Genomic DNA, 25293 nt, shown 5'->3' on the forward strand with positions numbered 1-25293 from the left:
CCCCCTTCTCCTTCACAGTGGAAAGAAGCGGGTGGAGGAAACTACAGTTGGCAACTTGCATTCCCTTAGTCATCTACCCTCTTTCTAGGTTTTGTTTCACAAAAACCAAAGACAAGGCTGCTGGTTTTATTTGAATAACATTATTCGTCCATTTTATTTTGCCCAGCTTCTTTGGAAATCCCTATGCTTTTTTTTTTTTCAGGATGCTGGCAAATTGCCCCATCTTGATGGACTCTGGAATGAGCCATGGACTTAACTCTCCGTAAATATGCCTGGGACCTGAGCGCTGCTTTCCTGTTTATTAAGGGACGTGGCCAATTCTAAACACAGTAGCTGAACTTGTTCCCTCCTTCCCCCACCCGCCCCCATGTACTGTGCAGAATTTATCAACTCTGCATTTCATTATGCACTCTCCCACTGTTATAAGATCCCCATGGAACTCCTTACAATCTGCTTTAGATTTAACTATGTTGAATAATTTATCATCTGCAAATTTTGCTACATCCCTGTTCAATCCCTTTTCCAAGTCATTAATGAATGTGTTAAAAAAGCACAGGTCCCATTATAGATCTCTGAGGCTCCCTACGGTTTATCTCTTTCCGCTGCGCAAATTGACCATTTATGCCTCCCTTCTATTTCCTATAATTCAGCCACTTGCTTATCCTCAAAAGGATGTCTCCGCTTATGCCAGAACGACTTAACCTGATACAGGGGCCTTTGATGAGGGACGATACAGCCTGTTTTATGAAAAGACTAATTATACACATCTTTGCCCCGTGTATTTACTGACGTTCTCTCAAGCTTTCAGCCAGGTCCTGAGCCAAGATTTTGCCTTACTTCAATTCTGCACTTTCCTCACTTGCTAGATTTTGCACCTGGAGTCAGTTGGTATCAGTTTATAAAAACAATCACCATTCCCCCCCCACCCCCAGGTTTGGCCTGCCCATATAGGCTTGGCCTGATTATCAGGAGCACCCAGGGAGCCTGGGGGGCACAGCAAACCATCTGCCACGTGGTCAGAGCTCAGAGCAGGGAAATGCTTGCCCACCCCAGCCCAATCCCTGGCATTTTCTTTTTTTAATTCCTGCCCGCTCTAAGCCTTAGCGGTGTGTTAAGTACTTTATAATCTCCCCCCACCCAGTCTCACAGTCCAGCACAGAGACAGTCCCCATTCCATTTTACAGAAGCCTGCATTTTAGGGAAGATAAAATTCACAATTCCATTAGCAAGGCAGAAGCAGCGAACAAAGGATTAAAGCAGACCAGCTGTCCACTAAGGCAGGGGTGGGCATTCTTTAGGTGGCAGAAAAGGGGCCAGATGGATTTGGGGAGGGTCCGAGGCCAAACTCCACAACCAAGGACCCAAAGGCTCTGTCTGGACAACAGGTGTAAATGGGTCATGCCACTCTCAGAAATAAATGAGGATATGGTTGTCTCAAATTCAGGGCCTAAAGCAACATACCCATAATTTTATCATTTGTTAAATGTTCAGGAGCTCAAGCAGACCTACAAAGCCCCCCCCCTTCCTTTTCTGTCACCAACAATTACCCTCCATAACAACTACCCTGCAAGGTAGGTTGGGCTGAGAGAGTGTGTTACTGACCCAAACTCACCCAATGATTTCCATGGCTGTGGGTGGAACTTGAAGCCAGCTCTCCCTGATGCCTGTCCAACACCTTCACCACTGGGCCATGCTAGCTAATTCAGGTATTTAGGCTGCTCTTTCTTATATATGTAATGATTATACTGGGTGACCTGTGAACAATTCTGATTCTGATGATCAGAATAAATGCGGATAAAATGGGGATTGTATATTATGTTCATGATGGTTATTAGTGCCAAGGAATCTTTTAGAAACTGGTTCTGAGAAATGTTTTGAGGGCCACATTCCATTTTGATGAGGCCAAACGTAAAGCAGCTAAGTGTGTGGGTGTTGTGTGTATGAATGTATCCTGAAATAATCAAGAGCATCATTTGCACGTGCATGTCCTCTGTGTGGGTCTACTCAGAAGTAAGCCAGGACAGCAAAAAAGCAAACATATTCAGAAGCCTTACTAGTTTCAGCACAGTTTCCAGGCAAGCATGTTGTGACCTCTTTATAGAAAGTTAAAAGAAAAAAAAAAACCTCAACGAATTACAAGCTACAGGTCTTTGCATCATTCCTTCCCCAATTCTTCCAGCCAGTACAAAACCATCTATGAAGCTCCTTTTTTCTTAAAGTTCGGAGAAATTGCTACTCACATGACACAATCTATTTAGAGGTGAGTCCAACTGAGTTGAATTATTATCATGTAAATGTAGTAGAATTTCTTTCTTAAACAGAATTAAACAACATGAGCAGAATCAGATGGCATTATTTATATTTACAACTCTGCTGCAGCTCCTGAAAAAAAACATCCTTCACCACCATCTCCCCTTCTAATGACTGGCTTACAAAACAACACATCATCAGGAGAAACACATTTGCAACACATGACTAATGCTGCAGGCATCAAACCCCCTTTCCGAGGATTGCTAGGCTCATTCACAAATCTCTCTATTCTGTTTCTAGCCATTACTTAAGCTCTGAGGTCTTAGGGGCAAACAGAAAACAAACTGGAATCTCCTTCAAATTGAGCTCAACTCCATTATGGATTCTGGACAGCAGTACAGAAATTGCATTCCTTATGGGATGGCTTCTGATTTCCCAGTCTAGGCTTCCCAGGCACCTTCCCATCCAAGTATTAACCAGACTAGACCTTGCTTAGCTTCAGAACCCAAATGAGATCAGATAGGTATTGCTGGCCACCAAGATAGTTAGCGCTATACTACAGATTGGGGGGGGGGGGATGGAAGGTTACAGGAAGCAATTAGCTGAAGTTGCTAATTTACCATTATCAGATTGCCTTTGCCATTAACTAGCTGCAAAAAGATCACGCTTCCAGTAGCAGGAGAAAGATAAATCCTCTCTTGATAAATGGGTATCCGATGAACATGTCCAGGAACTCCCTAATGGGACTCAAAGAAAAACCAGCAGAGATGGATCAGCACAAACCTGTTCAAAAGACGTGTATTGATTTCAGCCATTTGGGACCCAGGATTCTGTAGAAGCAAGACTTTGCGACAAAATATCACTTTGAAAAATGCCACCCTAGAACATTTGGGATGGTTGGTAGGCTTTGATTAGCTTATCACAGGGACCCAAAAAGCCAGTCAGTATCGGGTTAGATTTAACACAGAAGAGCCCTGGAGGGTACAGGGTTAAACTAGCCTCCCCCATCAACCATGACATGGAACATGGTGAGGGTTAACTCAGGGTGACCATTCATTCATCTTCTCTTCTCACTGCTAGCACAGAGATGAGAGCATAGAGAATCCTTGCAAAAACAGGGCTTTTCTAGGCACGTTTGTTTCCATTCCCCTGCCCAGAAAATGGGTGATGCAGGGTGGCGAGGGAAGAGATAAATTGCTCCGAACCCAGGCCACTATATTTTTCAAATAGTAAAAAAAAAAAAAAAATCAAATAATTAAAAAAAGAAGACAGCTAGTGCATTGCCCTTGCAATCTCAGGTCTTTTATGGAAAGGTAAACTGATGGGTAAGGACTGCTTTCTCCAGAGAATTGAATGAGAGAGTTGGGCACCAAATGAATCTAACTGCAATTTGGAAACTTCCTGCGTGGAAGTCCCTATCTGCTTCCTTTCCCAAAAGCCTCTGTATGGCAGCAGCTCCTGTTCCAGGCCTTATTGGAAACTATTCCATTCACTGGGAGGGAGCTAACATATCCAAACACTTTCCACAATACATGTTTATTATTGGTGATTTCTTACCAACATTTTCTCATTCATTTCAAAGTTTCAACTTGGCTTGCATCATACTAGAACATGGAAACAAATCAGTTCCTCCTCATTATAAAGGACCAGAGGCAGGTATGGGGCCATTGTCTGGTAAATTCCTTAGTGTACAAGTGTAAAAGGCAGTGCCAGGGGGAAAAAGGGGCACTACATGGAGGGGAAGGGGAAATTACAGGTCTTTTGGCCACGTGAGCTGCAGTACTTGATCTGAAGTTGCAGTTGCCCCGCTCTGTTTCATTGGTGGCATCAGGAATGGAGCTCTTGGGGTTGATGGGATTCAACTGGATCTGAAAGCCACAGAAGCCTGCAGAGATGTCTCAAGTCCTCTTAGGACTGAGAGAAAGCTACACACTTTTCCCTCTCAATGGCCTTTAGTGAGGTAACCCCAAGGTTCTGGCAGGCTTCTTCCTCGGGGAGGTTCTCTGGCAGTCAAGTTAGGGAAGAGGAGGCCATTTCAACTCCTTCCAGCCTAAGAAAGAGGCTCATATTCCCATTCCCTGAAAAGTCCCAGAAGGATATTGCAGCCGATACCAAAGCCATAGATCTTGGCCTACCAGGACAAGGATTGAATGAGGCTTCAAAATAAGTCTGACGAAGTCACAAGCTACATTATTATGAGGTTCTTGAACTTTCTATCTGGAAGTCAACAGAGGTGAGTTCACGGCCCATTAAAGAATGATCTGATTCTTGAAGCTGCGGCTGAGTTCCTTGTGGGGAAGCACAATTGAGTTCAGGATGACTACTTCAGCAGGAATGGTCACATTGCAGCCTGTTTGGGGTGGGGTCGGGGGTGAATCAAAAAAGAGATCAGCTCAGAAAACAGGGTAAGGAGGAGGTGTAATCCCACAAGGGACTCCTACTTAGAATGTCCCAAGGAAGGTCCCAATTGTTTATTGGGGAAGGGGAAAACTGGATACAACGCTTACCCAGAATAGTGATAGATGGAGTGAGGCGGCCATCTCGAAAGAGTGTCTCGCTGTCAATCTTTGCATAGGGATCATTTGGATTGGGGTCACTGGGGGTACCCTCTACACGAGCCCAGCGTCCAATTGTGCTGTCCCAGCCTACAATGCTGTTGAGCACACAGGTATGGTCCTATGGAAAAGAGAGTGGGGCATTCCATGGGGAGTCAGACCCACAGGGCCCAAGGCTGCCAAAGCTTCAGCGTTCCGGCAAGACAGGAGCACCACAGCCACCCCCAATTTCTTTCCTTTTTTAAAGGACTGCAAATGGTTGAAGCCTCCCAGGAAGGGCTACATCACATGAGATTTCAGTGATCTTGTAGAAGAAAGAATATTAGAATTTGCTACCTTACCAACATTTGAGACATTTTAAAATTCTTTTTTAATATAATCTGGAGGGACCAGGGATGATTTCATCAAGTTTCAGACTTCATCCACAACCCAAGACCATATAAAGGCAACCAGAACAGCAAGCCTTGGTTATTTAAGGAACAGCACAGGGGTCAACTCTCCAACAATTCGTTTAAAAGGAAACAGAGGCAAAATGGACAGAAGCCACAGGGGAAGGAGGAGGAGGAAGACCCGGTTCATTCACACATCTGCAATCATCATGCAGCTGGGAAGCAATTCAGCCTTCATCAATGCCCGCCCCCATGCGAAAGAGATTCCAGCCTCAAAAAGTGTCAGAAGCAGACATTTTAAGGGCTTCAGTCCACTCCCTAAGATCATGCATCTGATGCCGAGGGCTGTAGCCCACAGGACCTGGGCCATAATACATTGGTTAGCTTTGAAGAGGACCAACAAAACTCTCTTTGTTCATTCAGTACTCTCAATGAACATTTACAGCATAGTAGCACCACCTGCTGGCCACAAGAAAAAGATGAAAAGCAAATGCTGTATATGTTGACCGGTTAGGAAAGCCTGTTAGAGACAGTACTAACCCCAATGTAGCATCCCCATGTAATACAAGGCAAGGGAATATCACTGTGATTACTGTATTAATATCCCATCTTTTCTCTGAATTTTCAGGGCACTGTAGGTTGTGAGTCTCTCTTCATTTTATTCTAGAGCAACAACCCTAGGTTGAGCCAAGAAATAGGAGCTGACTAAAGTCACCCAGCAGGTTCCACAGCTGAATGAGACTTGAATCAGGGCCTCAATGATCCCAGGCCATACTTTCAATTCTACACTGTATTGATTCTATATATAGACCTGACCAACTGTGGTTGAATTTTACCAATTCCAGCAGACATTGCCTATGGCTGGGAATGACAAAAGTTGCATCCAACACAGGTAGTCCTTGGTTACCAATATTAATTGGGACCAGGAACTCCATCACTAAGTGATGTAGTCGTAAGACGTGACATCACGTGACCGCACTGACCTATGACAGCAGTTCCGGCAGAACCAGTTGCTGTCATTAAGCAAATCCTGCACGATCTCATCCCACGGTCAGTCACCATTTGTGGCGTCCTGCCCGCTTCCCCATTGACTTTGCTTGTCAGAAGCCAGCAATGAAGATTGCAAATTGCAATCATGTGACTGTGGGATGCTGCGACATCATAATTGCGAGCCAGTTGCCAAACACCTGGATCACAATCATGTGACCGTGGGAATGCTGCAACGGCAGCAACTACGAGGACCAGTTGTAAGTACCCCTCGTTCAGTGCCATCATAACTTTGAACAGTCACTGAACAAATGGACATTAAATGAGGACTACCTGTACTAACTGGCATGTAATAGTCTGGGCAAAGCTGTGATGGGGCTTTTTGCTTTTGATCAAGCATCTGGTGCAATCTCTCTTCCATACTGCTGTGCTCAGGAGGCATTTTTGTTGGGGTGGTGGCCACCCTCAACGCCTTCAGTTGGAAGCATCAAGGCAGGGCTCAAAGGAGAATGCGCTAGCACTTGTAGCACCATTTCACTCAACCCCTGTCCTATAAGAAGTGGAAGATGATGGAATATCTTTCCCCCATTTCTTAAACAGGACACGTGCAGAGGAAATGAAAAGTGGGGAAATGAAATTGCATTGCTGCAGAGAAGACAAGAGCCTTGTTTAATAATAGAGATGTCTTTCTTTTGTATTATCTGTTTCATAAGTGATCCAGTATCTGAAGAGCCCATAGAAGAAGGCTCAGCTTCTAAGATGAGAAAACACACTAATAAAATTGTTTTTAAGTATCAATGGGACAAGCATTCTATAATTAACAAAGACATGGCTATAGATTAAACAAGAATTAGACTGAGGAGTACAGACTTAATTTTCCACGGATGAAATGCCGTTATTTGAATTGCAGGAAGTTTATGAGATCCCCAGCAACAAAGATATAAAACGAATGCATATTTATGATACTAAAAATGCAAGTCATGCTAATACTAGATTACGGCCCCCTGGAACTTCAGAAAACACCTACCTGGAGAGACGCTCCATGCAGAATGATGGATTCTCGCACTCGCACTCCTGCACCAATGGTTACCCCTTTCCCGATGGAGACATTGGGACCCAGCTGCAGGGAAAAGCCAGGGGAGGGGGACCTGTGTCAGTGAACTGGCAGGCAAGTGCCCCTCTTTAGCCCCCTGTTCTCCTTCGCCCTCTGGAGCAAAGACATGGGCCAAATGGAACAGGCTCTAAAATCCAGCCCCACCCCACATAATACAGCAAGGGGTGGTGAGGGGGATTCTTCTTAAGAAACCTCTACAAGTGTCAGCTGAGGCTCTTTTTCCCCTTTAAACCCTCTATCAGTGCCCTCTATTTTAAAAATCAGGAATTTTTAAAATCCTACCTATTATTGGGAGGGGCAAAAGGGAGGGTAAGGGAAAGACCATCTCTTCCTCCCTGTCAGCCCTTTGAGATAGTCCAGACAGGAACCCAAAATCACAAGTACTAATACTACTTTTATTGTAGGGCTACAATAATAGCATCTTGCAAGTCTGAAGCCCTTCTCCCCTCCCTCTCCTTTACTTTCCAGAGAACTAGGGAGGGTCCTTCTGAGGCACTTCCTCTGCCCCCATTCCTTCTGTGGGCTGAGATATCGTTTGCCTGAACTTCTCTAGGCTCCTCCTCCTCCTCCTCCTGTCTCCCAAGGTCATTCTCACGGCCCATTACAGCCCCCCCCAAAATCCCCGCAAAGCATCCTCCCCTTTGTACTGCAATTAAGCTTGGGGGGGGAACTGTTTATGAGCATGCAAACACACACGTGTAATAACTGTGCACAAGGGAGATGGCAGGCCTATCCTATACCCCTGGCTCTGGCCTTGCTCATTATTGGCATGAAGCCCACCAAGATACTGCAGCCCTGGGATCAAAAGGCTTTCCCCATTCTGCTGTGGGAAGGGGCAGACACTGACCAGCCTGCAGACTTACCACAGCAGTGGCATCCACAGAGGCTGTTGGATGAATATAGACATTCCCTGTATGGAAAAGAAGCAACAATTACTTCAGCTCTCCTCTGTCCTCCATGAGTCATTTCCATTCTTCTGAAGACTTTGCTAGAGGAGGTCCACTTCTTTACCATATGGGCTTCCAGCTCTAGTGCTGAGTATCTCATGATCCCCAGACACATTCAACTCAACATGAATGCCTTTCCCCACACAGGGGTCAGCTGCTAAAATTACTACCTCGGTGCCGAAACTTGTGACGAAGGAAGGAGGGTTCTCTCCAGAATTCTGGAGTTTCTGGAGCCAAGCGTATAGGGAAAACAAAACAATTCCCAACCTGGGCAAAAATGCTTTCAAAAACTTCTCATCAAAAATAATCCAAACAACAACATATTATGAATAAATAAACCTCTGTCTGACCCCTGGGGGCTGAAGGAGATACACCATACATTTTGGAACCCCTTGCTGCCATTTTGGATCCCGAGGACAGATATGACAGCCTAGGAACTGATCTGCTATTAAGATCTCTCCAGTAAGACATCTATAGGACTGCTGGAGCTGGGTGAGGAGACACGTTACCCGTAGGGACGCAAAGAGTGTGCCTCATTCCTGCCAACAGAATGGACTGGTGTTTCTGCCTCACAGTGTGGGGAGGAAGGGCAGATACCTCGGATGCTGGGCCCACCAGGTTGATTCTGGGCAAGTCTCTCCGGGTGACACTGGCTGTAGCAGCTCAGGTAGAGACGATTGGCATAGATGGCAGAGCTGGCAAAGAGAACATGGGGGTATTATGTTTGGCCCCAACCCTCAAGCACAGCACTTATCCCATATCGCCAACCTCTTGGAGACAAAACAAGAAATCAAACGGCTCTCTCATCAGGAGAAACACACACAATTAGTAGAAGATGACATTCTACCTTGCACAGTACCCACATTTAAACCAAAATATTCAAATTCTCTTTCTTTTATGCTGCCATCTATCTGACAAAAGCCATAGGTCTAAGCCTGATGGGTGCTAAACTACAAAACAACCACAACTTTGGTTATAGTGATGTGCATCTTAATACATTTGGATGCGCTTCCTTTTTTAGACATGACTTGGAGAAACAGGAAGAAGAAGCCGGACAGAGATTTACAGGGGCTGCAGCCTGTGAAACCAAAGGCAAGGAGAGGAAATGAGCAGCAAGGCTCACAGTCTCCCATCTGCTCTGACTTGCCTCTTTGCTGCTTCCAACAAGGTTAACAGTTCCTCTTGCCATTGCAACATATATTTTTCAGGGCACATCCTGCAACCGCTGCCTGTCCATCCCATGGGTCACTGAGTGGGAGTCTGCAACCGCTGCCTGGCTAAGCTTGGTCCTGGAGCCACTGGGTGTCAGACAGAGCCGCATCCCTTTCTCTTACCCAGCAGATTTGATTTGGCTCCAGAACCCTTCTGTTTTGTAGGCAAAGAGGCGTCCCTGCCCGGCAAGGGCTGTGAAGATGTCTTGCTCCAACCTGATGGCTTCAGCCCGCTGCCAACCGTTTGTGTTCTCCTCTCTGTGGGAATGAGACGAAGACAAGTTGAGGGCAGCATACTGCTGTCTAGAAAGAGGGCACAACCCCAACCAGAAAAAGAAAGCTCTCAAGTTACAGGGAGCGTGAATAGGGGAGCAGCACGGCTTCCTCCAGCAACTGGGAAACTGAAAAGCTAGATCTCCATCTAAGTGCCTAAACTCTACAGAGCAGAAGAGCACCAGTGACTCTTGAAAAAGGCACATGCAGGATGAAGGGAGAGAAGGACACTTACCCAAGGCATGAACCCCTGCATGAGGGCAAAGGATGACAGGAGGAGGAGATGGAGATGGAGAAAAGAGAGAGAGATGGTAGATGAGTGACCTGCCACTGCCCAGAGCATGAAGGGCACAAAAACACTGCCGGGAAAGACACTCACAAGAGCAGCTCCCGCTGGTTACGATGGAAGACTTCCCCAATGTGATGGAAGATGGCCGGGGTAAATAAGTAGATACCACAGTTGATGAGCTCGCTCACAAAAGTGCTGGGCTTCTCCACATAGTGTAAGACCTAGAGAAGAAAAGGGGACATAGGTGGGAGTGACAAGAGCCTTGCCATGGGGCACACGGTGCTGAAGAAGATTCCTGAGGGGAAACCTGGGATCTGGGATGCAGAAGGCAGGACTCACAGAAGGGCCTGTTCCCTAGTGGGGCCTGCCTTCTTCCCAGGCCCCCCTCCCGCCTGCCTTCATGCCTTCATACCTCGTGTGTGCTGGCATTTGCCACGATGCAGCCATAGTTCAGAGACTGCTTCCTATTGGCCTGCAGAAAACGAGATTGGCATGGACGCATTGAGGGGACAGACACGCTGAAGCTGCCAGGAGGCTTCAAAAGGAGATCTAAAGAAGGTCCTAGGCTCTGCCTGATGCCCTAGGACTTCTCTGTCTTCCAACCACCTCCTCATGACTGACTCAGCTTGGGAAGGTGGGACTGTCTCCTACCGTGGTGCCCAGCATGAGGAAGCTGTCGGAACTGCCACGCTGACGATGGAAGGCAAGCATCTCATCGAGGGGGAATTCGGAGCAGACATCAGCATTGAGCACGAAGAAGGCTGCAGGGTTACCTGAAAGGATCTGGTCACGGAAGTGGTAGATACCCCCACCTGTGCCAAGCGCTGCATATTCCTGCAGATACCTACAGAAATTAGATATTCACCATCAGATGCCTGTTGGAGCCCCCTGCTTCCAAATAGGGGAAGCTTATAGACTGATTACATTTCATTATAGGATGAACTTTCAAGGACTACAACTATTTCATCGAACATGAGGCATCGTCCTCAGTCCCTAGGGATAATTACACATGGATACATTCAGAGGAATGTGAAAAAGTGGAATTAACCGGTAAAACAGAATTCAGCTCCTGGGAGTGACAGGAGATTTGGCCTAGTATATCTGGAAGGTCCTAAGAGAGGAAAAGTTGAATTAGAGCTTAGATGTTTGCAAAAAATTGTGCAAGATGCTAATGATGTTGCTGTGTTGGCCAACGCAACTGGGCATTTTTTTAAAAGGCCAGGCTATGCAGAACCAGTCCCTGAGCGACAGATCCCAGGGCTGGATCCCCTCCTACCTTTTCCTTCACGATATCCACTGGTCACCCACCTAATAGGGATCTTGAATTCTTGCTGGGCAGAGACCAGGAAGTGGCTGAGTGCCTCATTAGGTTGATAGAAGCCAATCAGGAGAATCTCCTTCATGTTGGGCACCTGTTAGAAATGGCAGGAAAAGCATCAGGCTGAGCGGACTTCACTTTCTTGCTTGCTTCATTATCTGACTACAATTAAGGTAAGGTGACAAACTGAAATGTGCTGCCTCCCCTTTCCAAACTTAATCTGAATAGCCCCCTTACCTTAGTGCATGCCTCAATGTGATGCTGCACCATGGGAACCCCTGCCACGGGGAACAAGGGCTTGGGCACTTCAAAGGACAAGGGTCGGAAGCGGGTCCCTGAAAGAAGAAGACAATTCCTGAATCAGGAGCCAACTGTCCTCAGAATTTGCCCCTCCTGTTTCTGGTAATGTTCTGCTAGGAGCAGAGAACAGAAAGTAAGGCACATCGTGCTAAATTCCCAAACAGCAGGCAGCCAGAGTTAGCTCCAATCAGTGTTTCTTAACCTTGGCAACTTTAAGACCTGTGGACTTCAGCTCCCAGAATTCCCCAGCCAGCATGGCTGGCTGGGGAATTCTGGGAGCTGAAGTCCACAGGTCTTAAAGTTATCAAGGCTGAGAAACACTGGCTCAGATAAAGGCTTGTGTAGTGGGAAAAATGAAGCTGTAAGCAAATGCAACCAGAACTTCTTCTGTTCATGGGAATATATACATGTGTAGGGGTGTCTGTGGGGGTGAGAAAAAAGTACAGCTGTACAGTGGAAGCCCCACCTTGTTTTTACATGTGACATAAATACAGTGGACGTAACAAAGGGGCAAGGCTTCTATCACACGGCCCCGGCTGCCACCTCCCCCTACTATTTTTCCTTCCTCTTGCTTTCCATTTTTATTTCCAATGTTTCATTTTAAATCTATTTTTACATTTTTTTTAAAAAAAGTAGTTTCAATAATCAAGGATGAATTGCAGAGAGACATCCTAGCAGTCCCCTGAGACTTCCTTCTTTTCCTCCATTTTGTCATCACTGTTTGATTTTCCTTCCTACCTGCTTTTTGCCCCCACCATTTTGAACCGGCCTGGTCAGTCAGTCTTTTCCAGTGCCCACTGGGGGGATTGGGGTGTGTGTGAAAAAACCTCTGAGTTGAGGGAAGTGCTTCTGCAGTATCCATTGATGAAAACAGGCCTTAACCCCCCTGCTCTGCAGCCCAGATTCTAAAATTACTTGCTTCCTGAATTTATACTGCCTACTGTGACCTTGGGCTCTGCTGAAAGCTGCTGCCCTTTCCAGGCTCAGCAGCATGGGTCCATGACCTCCGTTCACACCCACATGATGGGCAGCAACTCTCCAGTTGCTGGCAAAGCCCATTAACAAACTGGCAAAGTCATGCCAGTTCCACTCTGCCCCTGTGTTATCTGAAGTGCAAAGCCAGGTATCTACTGCACACGCACACCCTGCCCGGGCGTTCAGACTTTTTAATAAAGTTATGGTTGAGGATGTAAAAACAGCGCATATTAAAGTGGCAAAAGACTAGGAGCGGGAGAGGTATATCAGAAGCAAAATCTCAGCTACAAAATCCTAGTGTCTGGAACCATGGGCCCAAGCCAACACATTTAAACGCAACACAGATGCACTGCCCTTGGAAATCGAAGACCCAAGCATAAGATGAGCAGAACAGGAAGCAGGATGGCTTCCTGGATTACAACGTGTTACAAGGGGGCAAGGCATCGTTGCTAAGAAAAATGCACCTTTTAGGCGGCCCTCACAGAAGCATGAACAGGACTGTGGGAATCAAAGTTCTGCTGTGTTCTACGCTTGACAGGTTGTACCACGTTTTAGGAGCCCGTTAGCCAACGGGAGCCTATCCAGCCACGACCGTGAGGAAGGGTTGAAGGAGCTGGGAATCTTTAGCCTGGCACAGAGAAGGGTCCAGGGCAGTGTTTCTCAACCTTGGCCGCTTGAAGATGTGTGGACTTCAACTCCCAGAATTCCCCAGCCAGCAAGGCTGGCTGGGGAATTCTGGGAGTTGAAGTCCACACATCTTCAAGCGGCCAGGGTTGAGAAACACTGTTCCAGAGAGACACTACGGCCGTCTGAAGGGCGATCCTTCCGAAGAAGAGGCCCGGCTGCTCTGGGCAGGAGGAAAATCAAGGGGCGGGAGGGGCAGGGAGGCAGGGGCCAGCTAAGGGTTAAGAACACTCTTACATGTAAAAGCTGTCGGCTAAAGAAACACACTAAATCGGCACATCGTGGACTCGCTTTTATTTCAGCGAAGAACAGCCCACCCGGCTGCCCTGCCGCCTCCAGCCCGAAAGGGCACCAGCTTCCGGGAGCTGTCGAGGGGCATCAGCTCACCTTTCTGAGGGCCCCCGATTAGGATCACGGCTTTCAGCATCGCGCGCTTGGTGTACGGACGGCAGGGAAGACTACGTCAGATGGGCCCCTCCGCGCTGTCCCGAGAACACGAAAGACCCCGCAGAGGAACCTCCTCCCGGCTCCAACGCGGCCTTCTGCTTCCGAGCACGTGAGAATGCCACGTCACCGGTTCCACCTCCCCGTGGATCCGAGCTCAGGCTCCAGGCAGATCGGCAGCCTTAAAGCCCGAGGCGCGGGACGGCGGAGGCGGGATCCTCCAGCTGCAATGCAAGGGCAGTTGACAGCATCCGCGTCTTTTCCTGCTCGCTGCCGCCGCCTCCCGCCTTTGCATCCACCTCCCCGCGAAGTTCCGGGACCGCGGCGGACTCAGCCCTAAGCACCTGCCACGACTCCGGCTTGCCTAAAATGCAGTGCGGGCACTGGCTCCGTTCCCGCTCTCCCTCTTTTTCGGCTTTAAAGGTAGTTTCCCTCGGCCTCGACTCCCGGAGACTGAAGCAACAAGAACATGGAAGTGGTTAGGTTTTGCCTGTGTTCGATTTCTAATCTAGCCTGTAAATTTGGGGCTTCCCGGTGATCTCCCATCCAAGTATTTGTCAGGAATGACCCTGCTGAACATTTTGGGCTCAGCCCGGATAGGGTAGGTGGTGCTACCTGCTGTCGATTCCCGTTCTAGAGGACTTATCGGTTGGCATGGAGCAAAGGTGGTACTGTCAGGTTGAGGCGTGATTCCTGATCGTGCTGATTTCTAATGCCTGGCTGGGGAGCAGAATGAAGAATAAATTCCCCTGGCTTGACTTTTCAGCCTTCAGAAGTCAGAAAGAGAATCGCATGTGCAAATGGCTTTCCCTTGCCATGTTTAGCGCTGCAGAGAGCTGACCTCCACCATGTGTGGGATTTGGGGAAAGCGGTCTGCAACAAAGTGTCCGGAGTGGGAGCCAGCTGTGTCCTTTTTCTAGGGTGTTTCGTGCCAGACCCTTGTTCCATTTCACACACACCCAACCAGCCCACCAGCATTCCAAGGACATTTTCAGCACTCTGTTTTCTTGGGGTACCCCACTTCATCCCCAGTTTTTCCCATTCTTTAAAGGATTGGAGTGGTGGTAGAACACTGGGGTTTCAGTAGGCTTCCTACTACAGTATCTCATGAACTGTTTGTAAGTTTTCGCATCCAAAGAAGAATAGGTTTGAACAGATGTTAGAATGTATCTAGGCTGTCCTGCAAGACAGATCATGTGATGTCAAAAATAATGAAGAAAAAGCTTGCAAGAGGACAAGGAACAAATGTGCCATTTTGCCCATCTTGAAATGCCAGAAATAAATCCTAGGTGCTGGGGCTGAAGTCATCTTTAAAACACCTTTAAAAATCAAGCCTTTAGGACTGATTTCTCTTCAAGACTTGGCGGGGCATGATCTGTAACAGATCATCCATTGGATAGTGGCACAATCTAGAAGTGTGTCATGAACACTAAATCCCATTCCGCCAAGAGTCCAGTAAAGCTTTGTGAATGTGAGGGAGATGCTGGGTGTTTTCAGATGAGGCTTTTATTATGCAATTACCACTCTGCAAAAATAGAAATTTTTGAGGGCAGGGGGAGGCCAGAGATTATTAGGTTCACCACTGGTAAGGATATTTTCTTCTTGATTCTGTCCCTGGAAAAACTGTAAGTAGGGAAAGATGGAGTGGCTTTGCTGTGTCTTTGAATTAGCGGTATTAAGAAGCTGTCCATCTGGAAGTATGTGCTTCCTGAAGACAAGCTATGTCAAGGAGCACCCACCACACAGTGTGGAAGGAATGGAGATTGTCCACTCCGCTTCCCCTCTTCTGTGCCTGTCACATGGACAGGATGACGAGGAGAAGTTGGAAGATTGAAACAATCCCCAATATGGTCAGGAAGAACTATTTATATCTCCAGAGCAGTGGACTGAAAAAGGGATCCTGCAGTGTTTCTGAGCACCGGCAGGAGGCAACCTTGCCAAGAAAAAGAGGGTAGAATCTTGGCCTCCAGAACTTCATTGAGAAGTTCCAAATGGTTTTGGCCTTCAGGAACATGCTGTAATGCACAGCTCTTGCCCTCTAGATATGCTAGGGCTGCAACTCCCATCATCCCCAGCACATATATGCAGAGTGCACCAGGTTGGGAAAGACTGCATAACACAGAATATGGACCGGAAGGAACTGCAAGGTGTTCTGATGAGTGCTCGGGTTGCTTATTCACAAAACAGGTTGAAATCTCAGCTGCAGAATAAGGTCAACCATGATGCATGATGCATAAGTCTATTAATCCTAATTGTCTGGTTCCTACAACATGCTAAGTCACAAAACCCTGTTTTTCAAACCACAGTGGGTTGACACATTACATAAAGCCAAAATCAAACCGTTTCATAGCTCAGTGCAACATAGGATACCAGCCCCAGCCGTTAGGCTATTAGCTATCTGGATCTGCAATCCCAAGGTCAAGGAAGCATGCCAGTTTGGATCATGGCAAAAATTATGTCAGGAAAAGAGGAAAAATGCTACATCAGCACTGGAACAGCTAAGGATGAATTTCAGTTCCATCAGGCATGGGCTGAGACAAAGATCATGAGTAAATGTTTAATAATAATTTTTTTTTAAAAACCTCACAAGACCATATAGAATCATTTCGTTTTATTTAGTTTATCGAGCAAAAAAATGGGTCCAGAAGAATCTGGAGGCTTCTGGGATGGCTGACTATCTTGTCAGCACTGGGGAAAGACCACTGGCGAGTAATGTCTGTGCTGCCCCTCTGATGCCCCCACCTAGATGGCTTTTCAGAGACCACGACTTGTGATGCATTTATGGCAAAGGTACTGGTAAGCTGATAGCCCTGCCTGCCCAAGAAATGGGTTGAGCCCTGGAGCAGAGTATGGGGGAGTTGTTCTTGCCAGCAAGTTGGGGAAAAGTTGTACCCTCATTGAAGCTGTACTATGTGAGTAAGAGAGCCAAAGCAGCAGTAAGAGAAGTAGCTGGGCTCTGGGGTATTGCAGGGGAACAAAATAACCCTCTTGCTCCCATTTGTTTTTAATTTGCATTCCCCAGCTGTGAAAGCTGGATAATACCATTCCCTTTAATTTGCATTCCCTTTGTCAAGCCAGGTTCCTGGTTAGGCAATACAGTATTCTGGAACGTGGGATGGAGAGTTTCTTTGGGGGCGGATCAGACTGCGGGAAGACAGGAGCTCAGTTCACATCAAGGCGTGCAAAGGACTGGTCCATGCCCAGGCTGTTCTCCACGAAGACCTCATACTTCCCAGCATCAGCTGGTGTCACCTTCTTGATGGTGAGAGTTGTTGAGTCACTGCCAATGTTATAATACATTCTGCAGAGGAAGGAAAGGGAATCAGAACTTGGGGACCCATCTTAAGCCCCACAATGGGTAGAAGTTTCTTTCTGACTTCTCTCTATCAGCAGCATATGAGGCTGCTGGCTCCTAGGGAAGCACCAGTTAGGTAGACTAGGTTGCCTTCTACTTCATGCCCTGTCAAGGTGAGGGATCCTTTTCAAAGAGGAATAAGCTCTTCTTACCCTGACAATCACCAGTGAAAGTACTGGAGAAGGAGCAGGAATAATAATTATATTATCGGATTGTATTATACTATAATACAAACATTCAAGCTACGGCATCTTCCATGCTTTTTCTCTGTGCTTGAAAATTACCTGTGGGGGCCTGTGTGATCGAGGAAGGAACATCAGGGGTTCTCATGATATCTTTGCCCTAACTCTATGGCTATTCTGAGACTACCCATCCTTGCTTAATACCCAGGGTGGGCTTCACTCACCGATCATCCTCTTCAATATCCTCCCCATCCTTGGCCCAGCCGACGTCAGGGGCTGGCTCCCCACTGATGTGAGCTGTCAAATTGACTGTGCTGCCTTTCTTGGCCTTTAAGTTGTCCGGGCCTTTCTGTATCTTGGCAGGCACTGCAAGAGAGAAGACAGGTGGGATCAGGGCAGGGCTCTTTCCCCAGACCTCTTCTGCCTGGGAAGAACCTGTCCTGGGACATGGGAATTTAATCCTTGGCTGTATGTCCAGATGCGGGTCTTCTTCAACATGATGGCACTGCCTTTCCTGTAGTGGTGTTACTGCTGAGGCACAGCAACTTAGCATCCATGGAAGTTGCTCCTGTTAGGGATTAACTTGCCAAGAGAGCCGCCGTAACCACTACCCAGTGGGTCAATCAGAAAAGATCTCAACATACTTCCAGCTAATTCCAGCTATCTCCCTTGAACACAATAGTGGCTATAGGCACAGGCATGGGTGGGTGGTTATCCATGCGCTGTCTATGTACTCTTTTTTAAAAATAGTATTTAATTAGCATTCCAAAAGTGTAAAATAATCCAAGTATTCAATATAGTATGGATTTATGAGTTTTCCTATCACTCCATCTAAATCCTATGAGAGTGGAACTGCTATAAAATACACCATTTGTTGAATTGTGCCTCTATTTCAAGCCTTTCCTGATAAATTGTTAAAGGGAAAAAAGGAAGAAATAATACATTGGCTGATAAGTAACGGATGACAATATTTTGGGGGCCTATCTGAAAGTAGTTCTGAGGTTATTGGGGTTGTGGGAAGCAAGTCTGCTAAGCTTGTCCTGGGGCAAAAGGGTTCCTCTTTAGAGCATGACTAACTTTTACCTTTTTTTTTCAAGAAAAACTTTATTAAGTTTCAGCAAAGAATAAAATATAAAGAAGCAGAAGAAAAGGTTTGAAAAAAGAAAGAGATCAGAAAAAGAGTAACCTTTACTAAAGATACGGCAGGACAGGAATTCTGCTCTGGGGTTGCTGCTTTTCCCACTAAGTATTCTTGAAGACTGCAGTGGAGGGCAAGTAAATTAGTAAATCCTATTTCCATTTTTTTCTAGGATGCTTTAGGGCAGACTGGTTTACCTTGGGCCACTTTGCAGACCTGAATTGGTCTGCAGCCATTGTGAGTTGTTTGGCATCTTAGAAAGATGGATTCTGCAGTCTCTTTGCCTAGCCCTATTGCTCCTCTCCATCGATCCCTCCATTCATCCATCCATTGCAATAGATACATGTATGATTATGGAGAAACTGTTCTTGGGATATATAGTTAGGGCACCCTAGTATCTGGAGTTTAAAATTTAGGATACTTTCTTGAGATTATCACTCCCTTTCCTTGGTCATATTCTTTTCCTGAGTAATAAAGACTCCCATTGAATTGTTGATGTATCCACCAAGGAGCTCCCAAGGCTTCAGGTTCAGTGCAACAGTACAGAGGCAGAAACATTGGGGGCAGTTGCCTTCTCTTCTTGTGCAGCATCTGGACAACTTTTACTCATGTAGAGCGCAAGGTGTGACTACTTGGCAGTTTCTTCAGTTAATGCATAGAGTTGGGGAAGTAGAACATTAGAGGATCTACATGCTTTGCAAGAATCAGCTTGTGTAAATAAATGCACCCAAACTTGTGATGCGTGTTGCTTATGAAGTCCCCTTCTGACTCGAGCAGAAGAATGGTAAGTCATGTAAATCAAGATCTCACTGAGATACCAATCTCAAAAATCAGCCTCCTCCCTTGATGACTATAACTATTTTGAGAATTCAACAGAGAATCCAACCACTGCCTGTCCTGTATCTCCACAGGATCGTGACTAGCTAGAGAAACCGCCTAACTTTATAAGAGGGAAGGGAGGCAGGCAGGCAGGCTCTGCCTTGGCAGAGGCAGGCACAGGGTTAGAAGGGGGTTGGGTTTTTGCACAAAACAGACAAGACCTATGAATAGAAAATGGGCGGGGCTACAACCTGAAGCAGCAGAGCAGACAGAGCAACCTTCCCCAATGAAGTGTGCCAAACTGAAACCCGCTCTTAGAGAAGAAACTCACTAGAATGTCTTCATTGCCCAGGGGATGTATGGTTCTATGTTTAGCAGGGAATGTGGGAACGGGGCCACATTACCTTCTACGAGGAGTCGAGCTGAGTCAAAGCACTCTCCAAAGGGATTCTTCACGGAGATGGTGTATTTGCCCAGGTCAGGAAGGGCTGCATCACGCACCACCAGTGCCACGATGTCAGGATCCTCAAAGATGTAGCGATACTTGGGCCCATCCTTGAGTTCCACACCATCTTTGGACCAGCGGATAAAGGGGTCAGGGAAGGCACTGATGCGACATTCCAACTTGGCCGCACTCCCTTCTATCAGCATAACATCTTTGAGGTTCTGTAGTACCCGTGGAGGGCCTTTCTCTTTCAATTCCTTGCGAGACCTGAGAGTGGAGAGAAGGAAGGGGAACAGCAGACATGCAGAACTCTGCTCACAATCTGATAGCTCCACCTTTCCCAATCTGGTGATCTCTGAATGAGTTAAGATTGCAGCTCTCAGAATTGCCAAGTAGCAGATCATCAGCTCTGTAGGCTAGGAATTCTGGGGGTTGTAGTCTCAACAGATCTGAAGGGTAACCTGCTGCCAAACTCTGTTGTCATTTCTTATTCTCATGAACAAGGCAATAGCCAATTGTCATGAAGAGGGATCTGAAAAAAGGCCAATGATAACAGTTCCTGGGCAAAACAAATTATGTGAACAGTTTTTTAATACTGAAATGCTTGGAGGGTGTGGAATGAGCACTTAGACATCAACAGCACTGGGGGTGGCTGGTGACTTGAGGATGCTCTCTCTGTCTTTTAACTTTGTTTTTTGTAGTTTTTTACTGTTTTTATAGCTTTTATCTGTGAGCCACCTAGAGTCACTTATATAGTGAGATGGGTGGCATATAAATTTGATTTATAAATAAAGAAACTTGTCTCTCTGCACTTAGAAATTAGAATTATTATGCTGCGGTTAACTGAGTAACAATATTATGACAGTGAATGCTTTAGGTGTAAGTGGGCAAAATCTGACTAATTATAATTCCTCTTTTTAGATCCCTGTTCTTCCCTGCTCCAGAGAACTAACGCTAATAAAATTATGGGTGGAAACATTATAAATGAAGTAGATTAGCTTCAATTTTGCTGGTGCTGGAGCTTACTCTTGAAATGGAATGGCCCAGTTTGTTTACTTTGTATGTATAATTCTAAGCCAATGACAGTGTCCAACAGTTATGTTGGGTGCTTGTTTGTGAGTAACTAAAACACTGGATTGTGCAAAAGGGCTGGGTGTGTGATGAAAAGAACTGGATTCTAGGGCTTCACCAAGGTGCTGCATTATAAATAAAGTATCCGGTCTAAATGCTGAAGCACAGGAAAAACTGTCCAAGTGTAGCAAGGTGAATGTAATCTTCTCTCTGTGTGATCTCCGTATAACATGAAAAAATTAGGATCTTTGTGCAGCTGGATCCCAGATTCAGGAGAATAAACTGAATTGGATTCCAACCAGAGTATGTCCTTCTTGTCACATCTCTAACACCAGTCATAAAATAATTGAATAGAAGGGTTGGAAAGGGTCTTGGAAATAATCTAGTCCAACCCTCTGCTCATGGCAGAAATCATGGATGTCAGTCACGATAACTCTTGTTCTCTGAAAAGTCTTAATTGTTGCTTTCCTTACTACTTCTCTAGTAACCCTTCCCCATCTACTTCATGATCACCACCTCTTTTGCACTCCTTCAACATCCAACCACATCTCACAATTTTCCAACTACTTCCAGGCTATCTTTGTAACATACAAAGACACTTTCCCAGTTTTAGAATTGGCCCATGCTTTACACCAGGATACCTGATGACCTCCAGACAGCTACCATTGCCATGAATATTGGCCATGCTAGCTATAGCTGATGGGAATTGCAGACCAAAACATCCAGAGACCCACCAGGCTATCAATCTTTCTTTTAAATGCCCCTTCTAGGTGTCTTGTATTTGTTGGTTTTGCTTCCAAGTGACTTTTTGAGACCACAAAGTAGAATTCATACAAAGACAGTAGTATCATTGTAAATGATAAAAACTAATAACAGCATATAAAAGTAGCATGAACCCAATTTCCTGAAGGACTGCAAAGGGCCCACAGATATAAATGTCTTTCTCCACAATCTGAAAAGGCTACAAAGTAAGCAATGGGTCGCAAGCAATGGGCCACAAGCAATGGGCTAGGATGTTCACTTCTGGAATGGCTCCATTGAGAAGACTCCCTTTTTTGATGCCACCTAGCCCACCCCAGGTGGTAGAGTGCTAGAGGAGGAACTCCAAGTTACAAGCTAACATACAGGCAGGCTAAGGTGGAGGCAAACAGTCCCAAACTTTGTAGGATGTTAAGAAGCAGCACCAAGCTTGCCCTGGAGTTGTTTCTTCATTTCTAAAATACTTATGTAGCACCATCCAGGCCTAAAAATGCATCTTAGAGTTACTGTATTTTTTTTTAAATAAGAGGGAGAGAGAGCGCGCACAATCAAAATCCTCCCAGACAGTCTTTCAAGGACCCCTTTTCTCACAGCCAGTGCAGATGAGTCACCCTTCCACTAGCTGTCCTGCTCACCTGTGCCCACGGTAAGAGGCCTGGATGCGGATGGCAGCATTCTGCACCTGCGGATCATTAATGTCCAGGGAGCACCCTGGTGGGGGAGGGGCTGCTGACTTCTTGGGCGCAGCTTTTGACATCTGCAGTACAAAGGGGAGGGGAGGAGGAGGAGGAGGAGGAGGAGGAATTACAGGTTAACATGGGAGAGAAAATTCCCACTGCCAATGGTGCTCTCCTTGCTTCCATCACCACTGCTTTACATAAGACTCCTTCTGACTATCTCGGGAGGACATTTCCAAGTATGTGTCCCCCATGCACAGCCAAGAGGTTTCAGCAGGTGCTATTCTCACAGATCCAGAATCTTCCAAAATCATCAATCTGGCCAAACTGGAAGGGCGTGACAGGCTAGAGAGCTTTCCCTTGGCATTCTTTTTGCCAGCTCAGTATAGGTTTGCATGAGACAAAGCTGCTAAGGGTCCCATCCATCTCCTGGACATCATGAGGGCAAAGGCTCCCTTTGAAGCAAGGAAGAAAACACATCAAGGCAGATGGACAAGACAGAGACCCATCCTGGCCTCCCAATCACAGAGGAAGATCTTCAAGTAGGATATTGTTTGGGGGAGGGGCGTTAAGTTGGGGCAGTAGTCCTAAAGATCTATTTTCTTTCCACAAGACAAGTTGAAGTCTCTTACCGTGAATAGTACCAGCGCAGCTCTGCTGGGATGGAAAAGGCCACACGACCCTCATCCCACTCAAATTTATATCTCTGGAGGGGAGATCTCAAGTCTGTTCATGCCTCCAACTGCATTCCTGCTCAGGCATCTCCTTCTTTGGCTGGGGGGGGGGCAAGTGTGCCCCCCGCTCAGAGGGGAATCCTGGCACTCCCTTATATAGCCTGCTGCCAGGTACCTGTGAGAATTGGGGCCGCGCTGATTGCAGCCCAGTGCTGTGTAATCAGATTGACCAGCCCAGAGGGACTGGAGCAGCTGCGCCATTCCTGCCCTCTGCTGAGAGACAGAGAAGGGGAGTGGCAGACTGGACACACACACACACACCCCAGGTCCGACTTGCTACCAATACATGCTGCTGTAGGAGGACCAGAAAACACTGGACAGGAGAGGGCACCAGGTATGCAGATCAAGAGCTAGCCAGACAGCTCGTAAGAGTCAAGAGTTCTACTCCAAGGTACATATTTGGTCAGGAAAAACTATTGAAATGTGCCTTTCACACAAAAATGGACGCAGACCTTGCATTCTGTCCATCACACTGAACCACTTCACTGGACAAGTCAGCCTCAGCCAGTGGTAATAGCTGTATGATTGCAACTCTCCCAGTCATGTAATACTCGGCTCTTACATGGAGGGTGTTTCCATACAGAGTCTTTGCACCAATTCAGAAGCAGTTCTAGACCACTCTCATGACCCTGGTAGTTCCCAAGAGTGGAGTTGTTTTAGTGCTGGCTCAGACGCTGCTGGGGTCTGCAATTCTGGCAAAACTCCTGTATTGTTTTTCCTTGAAGCCCTGCAGTTCAGTAGAACTTTGGGGCAATCTCGTCTCCCTCTTGCCTCCCTCTGCCTCCTGGCCTCTTCTTCCTCATAGAAATTCACCTGGGGCAGCATCAATGTCACCTTTTTCAAAGTTGGTGGATAAAAGACTTCGTTTCAAGGACTGTGGAGCAGAAATAGTGATGGTGTGGAGTGACATAGGAGAGCATGTGTGCTCAAGGAGGGTCTGTCCTCCAGGGCTTCAATAAGTCTCTTCTTAAATTGCCAGTAGAAACTTGGTTGACTTTGTGGCAGCTAATTCACTTGGCTAAAAAGATGACTTTTCTCTCAGATCTCATCCTACTCCAAATAGCTATGTGGGCACAGCCATATTATTTTCTTGGCAATAAAACCAAAGTGGTTTGCCATTGCCTACTTCCTGGAAGTTTTCCCAGCCTTCCAACCTCTGTCTGAGGATTTCTTAGTGGTCTCCTTGCTTGGCTGTCTGGACCAGACAAGGTCATCTGGATGCTGCTGCCCTCTGTTGTGACCTCATTCCTAGTGCTACTGGGATGGAGAAGGAGATGGGCTCCGATTGATTTCAGCTCCTAGTGACTGCAAGGATACACTTATGTAGTTTTGGGGCAGTGGCATGGAAGTGTCTTCTTCTGGGTGGTTTTTCAGCTTCCCTCTATAGCCCACCATCTGGGATACCCTGATTGTCTGCCATCCAAGTACTAGCCAGTCTGACTGTGCTTAGCTTTTTCCAAATCTATCCAAGTTGGCTACTAAGATGGCTTCCTGCTCAGTTTAAAAGAGTAACGAGGCTTTGCTGTGCTGGATCTCCATGGGGGGGGGGGGGAGAACAGCCAGGAGGCAGGGAAAGGGTGTGGGGAAATTGACTGTAACTTGAATCGGTGCTACTCTTCTGCTAAAATACTCCTATTCTTGTTTTACTTTGTTATGGCATCAGTACCTACATTGTTCCAGGGTGTAGGTCCCCATGCAAGTAGCTCCCCATCTTCACCACAGGGGGACAAAAGAAAATGGAGAGGCAAATCAATGGTTCATGAATAAATAAAATAAATACTCTGCTTTAGTAGCGGCCAAATACATGCTGCTAATGGATGAAGGCCTTAGCAGACAAGTCGGAATATTCTCATATATCTTTGCCCAGTTAGGACGGTACCTTCATATATATGTGTTTGTATGTGTATGTGTATACACATATGCATCTATATTATATAGACATACATAACATGAATACATAAGCAAACACAGATTCATACACCATTGCCCAATTATGTTCTCCCTTAAAATTGAAAATAAATGAAATAAATAGTTCTGAATGAATTACATGGGTGTGTTCACACTACTTCCTTATTTTGATTAGACAAATCAAAAGGGCTGAATCTACACATCAGGGGTAAGCCTAACCAAGGGTAAGCCTAAGCAAGCTTAGCCTTCTGTGCAAATGCAGCCACTATTTTTAAAAACCAGCATAAAAATCATGTTGTGTGGCATACAGCCATCATATTTGCAAATCAGCATCTATTTTGCCATCCAGTGAAGTACCTAAAAAAAAGAGACTAAAGGTGCCTTTTGAAAGATAAGTAAATTCTAAAACTTTAACTTTATTGATAAAACACTATTATGGTTAGTGTGTGTATATTCATTCATTCATTCA

At 46.2% G+C, this 25293-nt stretch overlaps 2 protein-coding genes across 3 annotated transcripts; both read right to left on the reverse strand.

Annotated features, from left to right (window-relative positions):
- Positions 1-2937: 2937 nt before the first annotated feature.
- Positions 2938-14174, reverse strand: GMPPA (GDP-mannose pyrophosphorylase A). Its single transcript, XM_007419791.4, has 12 exons — positions 13680-14174; positions 11571-11668; positions 11324-11427; positions 10667-10859; positions 10428-10487; positions 10106-10236; positions 9577-9711; positions 8840-8937; positions 8159-8205; positions 7209-7301; positions 4758-4926; positions 2938-4600 (listed from the first exon to the last, which is right to left on the reverse strand). Exons 1-12 carry the CDS (start codon positions 13717-13719, stop codon positions 4500-4502), a joined length of 1269 nt encoding a protein of 422 aa, XP_007419853.1. The 5' UTR covers positions 13720-14174; the 3' UTR covers positions 2938-4499.
- A 221-nt stretch (positions 14175-14395) lies between these two features.
- On the reverse strand, positions 14396-22947 carry SPEGNB (SPEG neighbor). 2 transcript variants are annotated; one of them, XM_025163778.2, is made up of 5 exons: positions 22815-22947; positions 22141-22262; positions 19635-19942; positions 17498-17639; positions 14396-17037 (listed from the first exon to the last, which is right to left on the reverse strand). In XM_025163778.2, the coding sequence occupies exons 2-5, from the start codon at positions 22260-22262 to the stop codon at positions 16899-16901; spliced, it is 711 nt and encodes a 236-aa protein (XP_025019546.1). In that variant the 5' UTR covers positions 22815-22947; the 3' UTR covers positions 14396-16898. The 2 variants fall into 2 exon arrangements, with proteins under 2 accessions (XP_025019546.1, XP_088002467.1); XM_088146341.1 differs by lacking the exons at positions 22141-22262; positions 22815-22947 and having other exon boundaries at positions 19635-20997.
- Between the last annotated feature and the right edge of the window lie 2346 nt (positions 22948-25293).

This window comes from Python bivittatus, unplaced genomic scaffold (assembly GCF_059951505.1).
Source record: "Python bivittatus isolate LINGU-HERP-01145 unplaced genomic scaffold, Pbiv_v1 ctg000480_np1212, whole genome shotgun sequence".
Lineage (NCBI taxonomy): Eukaryota > Metazoa > Chordata > Lepidosauria > Squamata > Pythonidae > Python > Python bivittatus.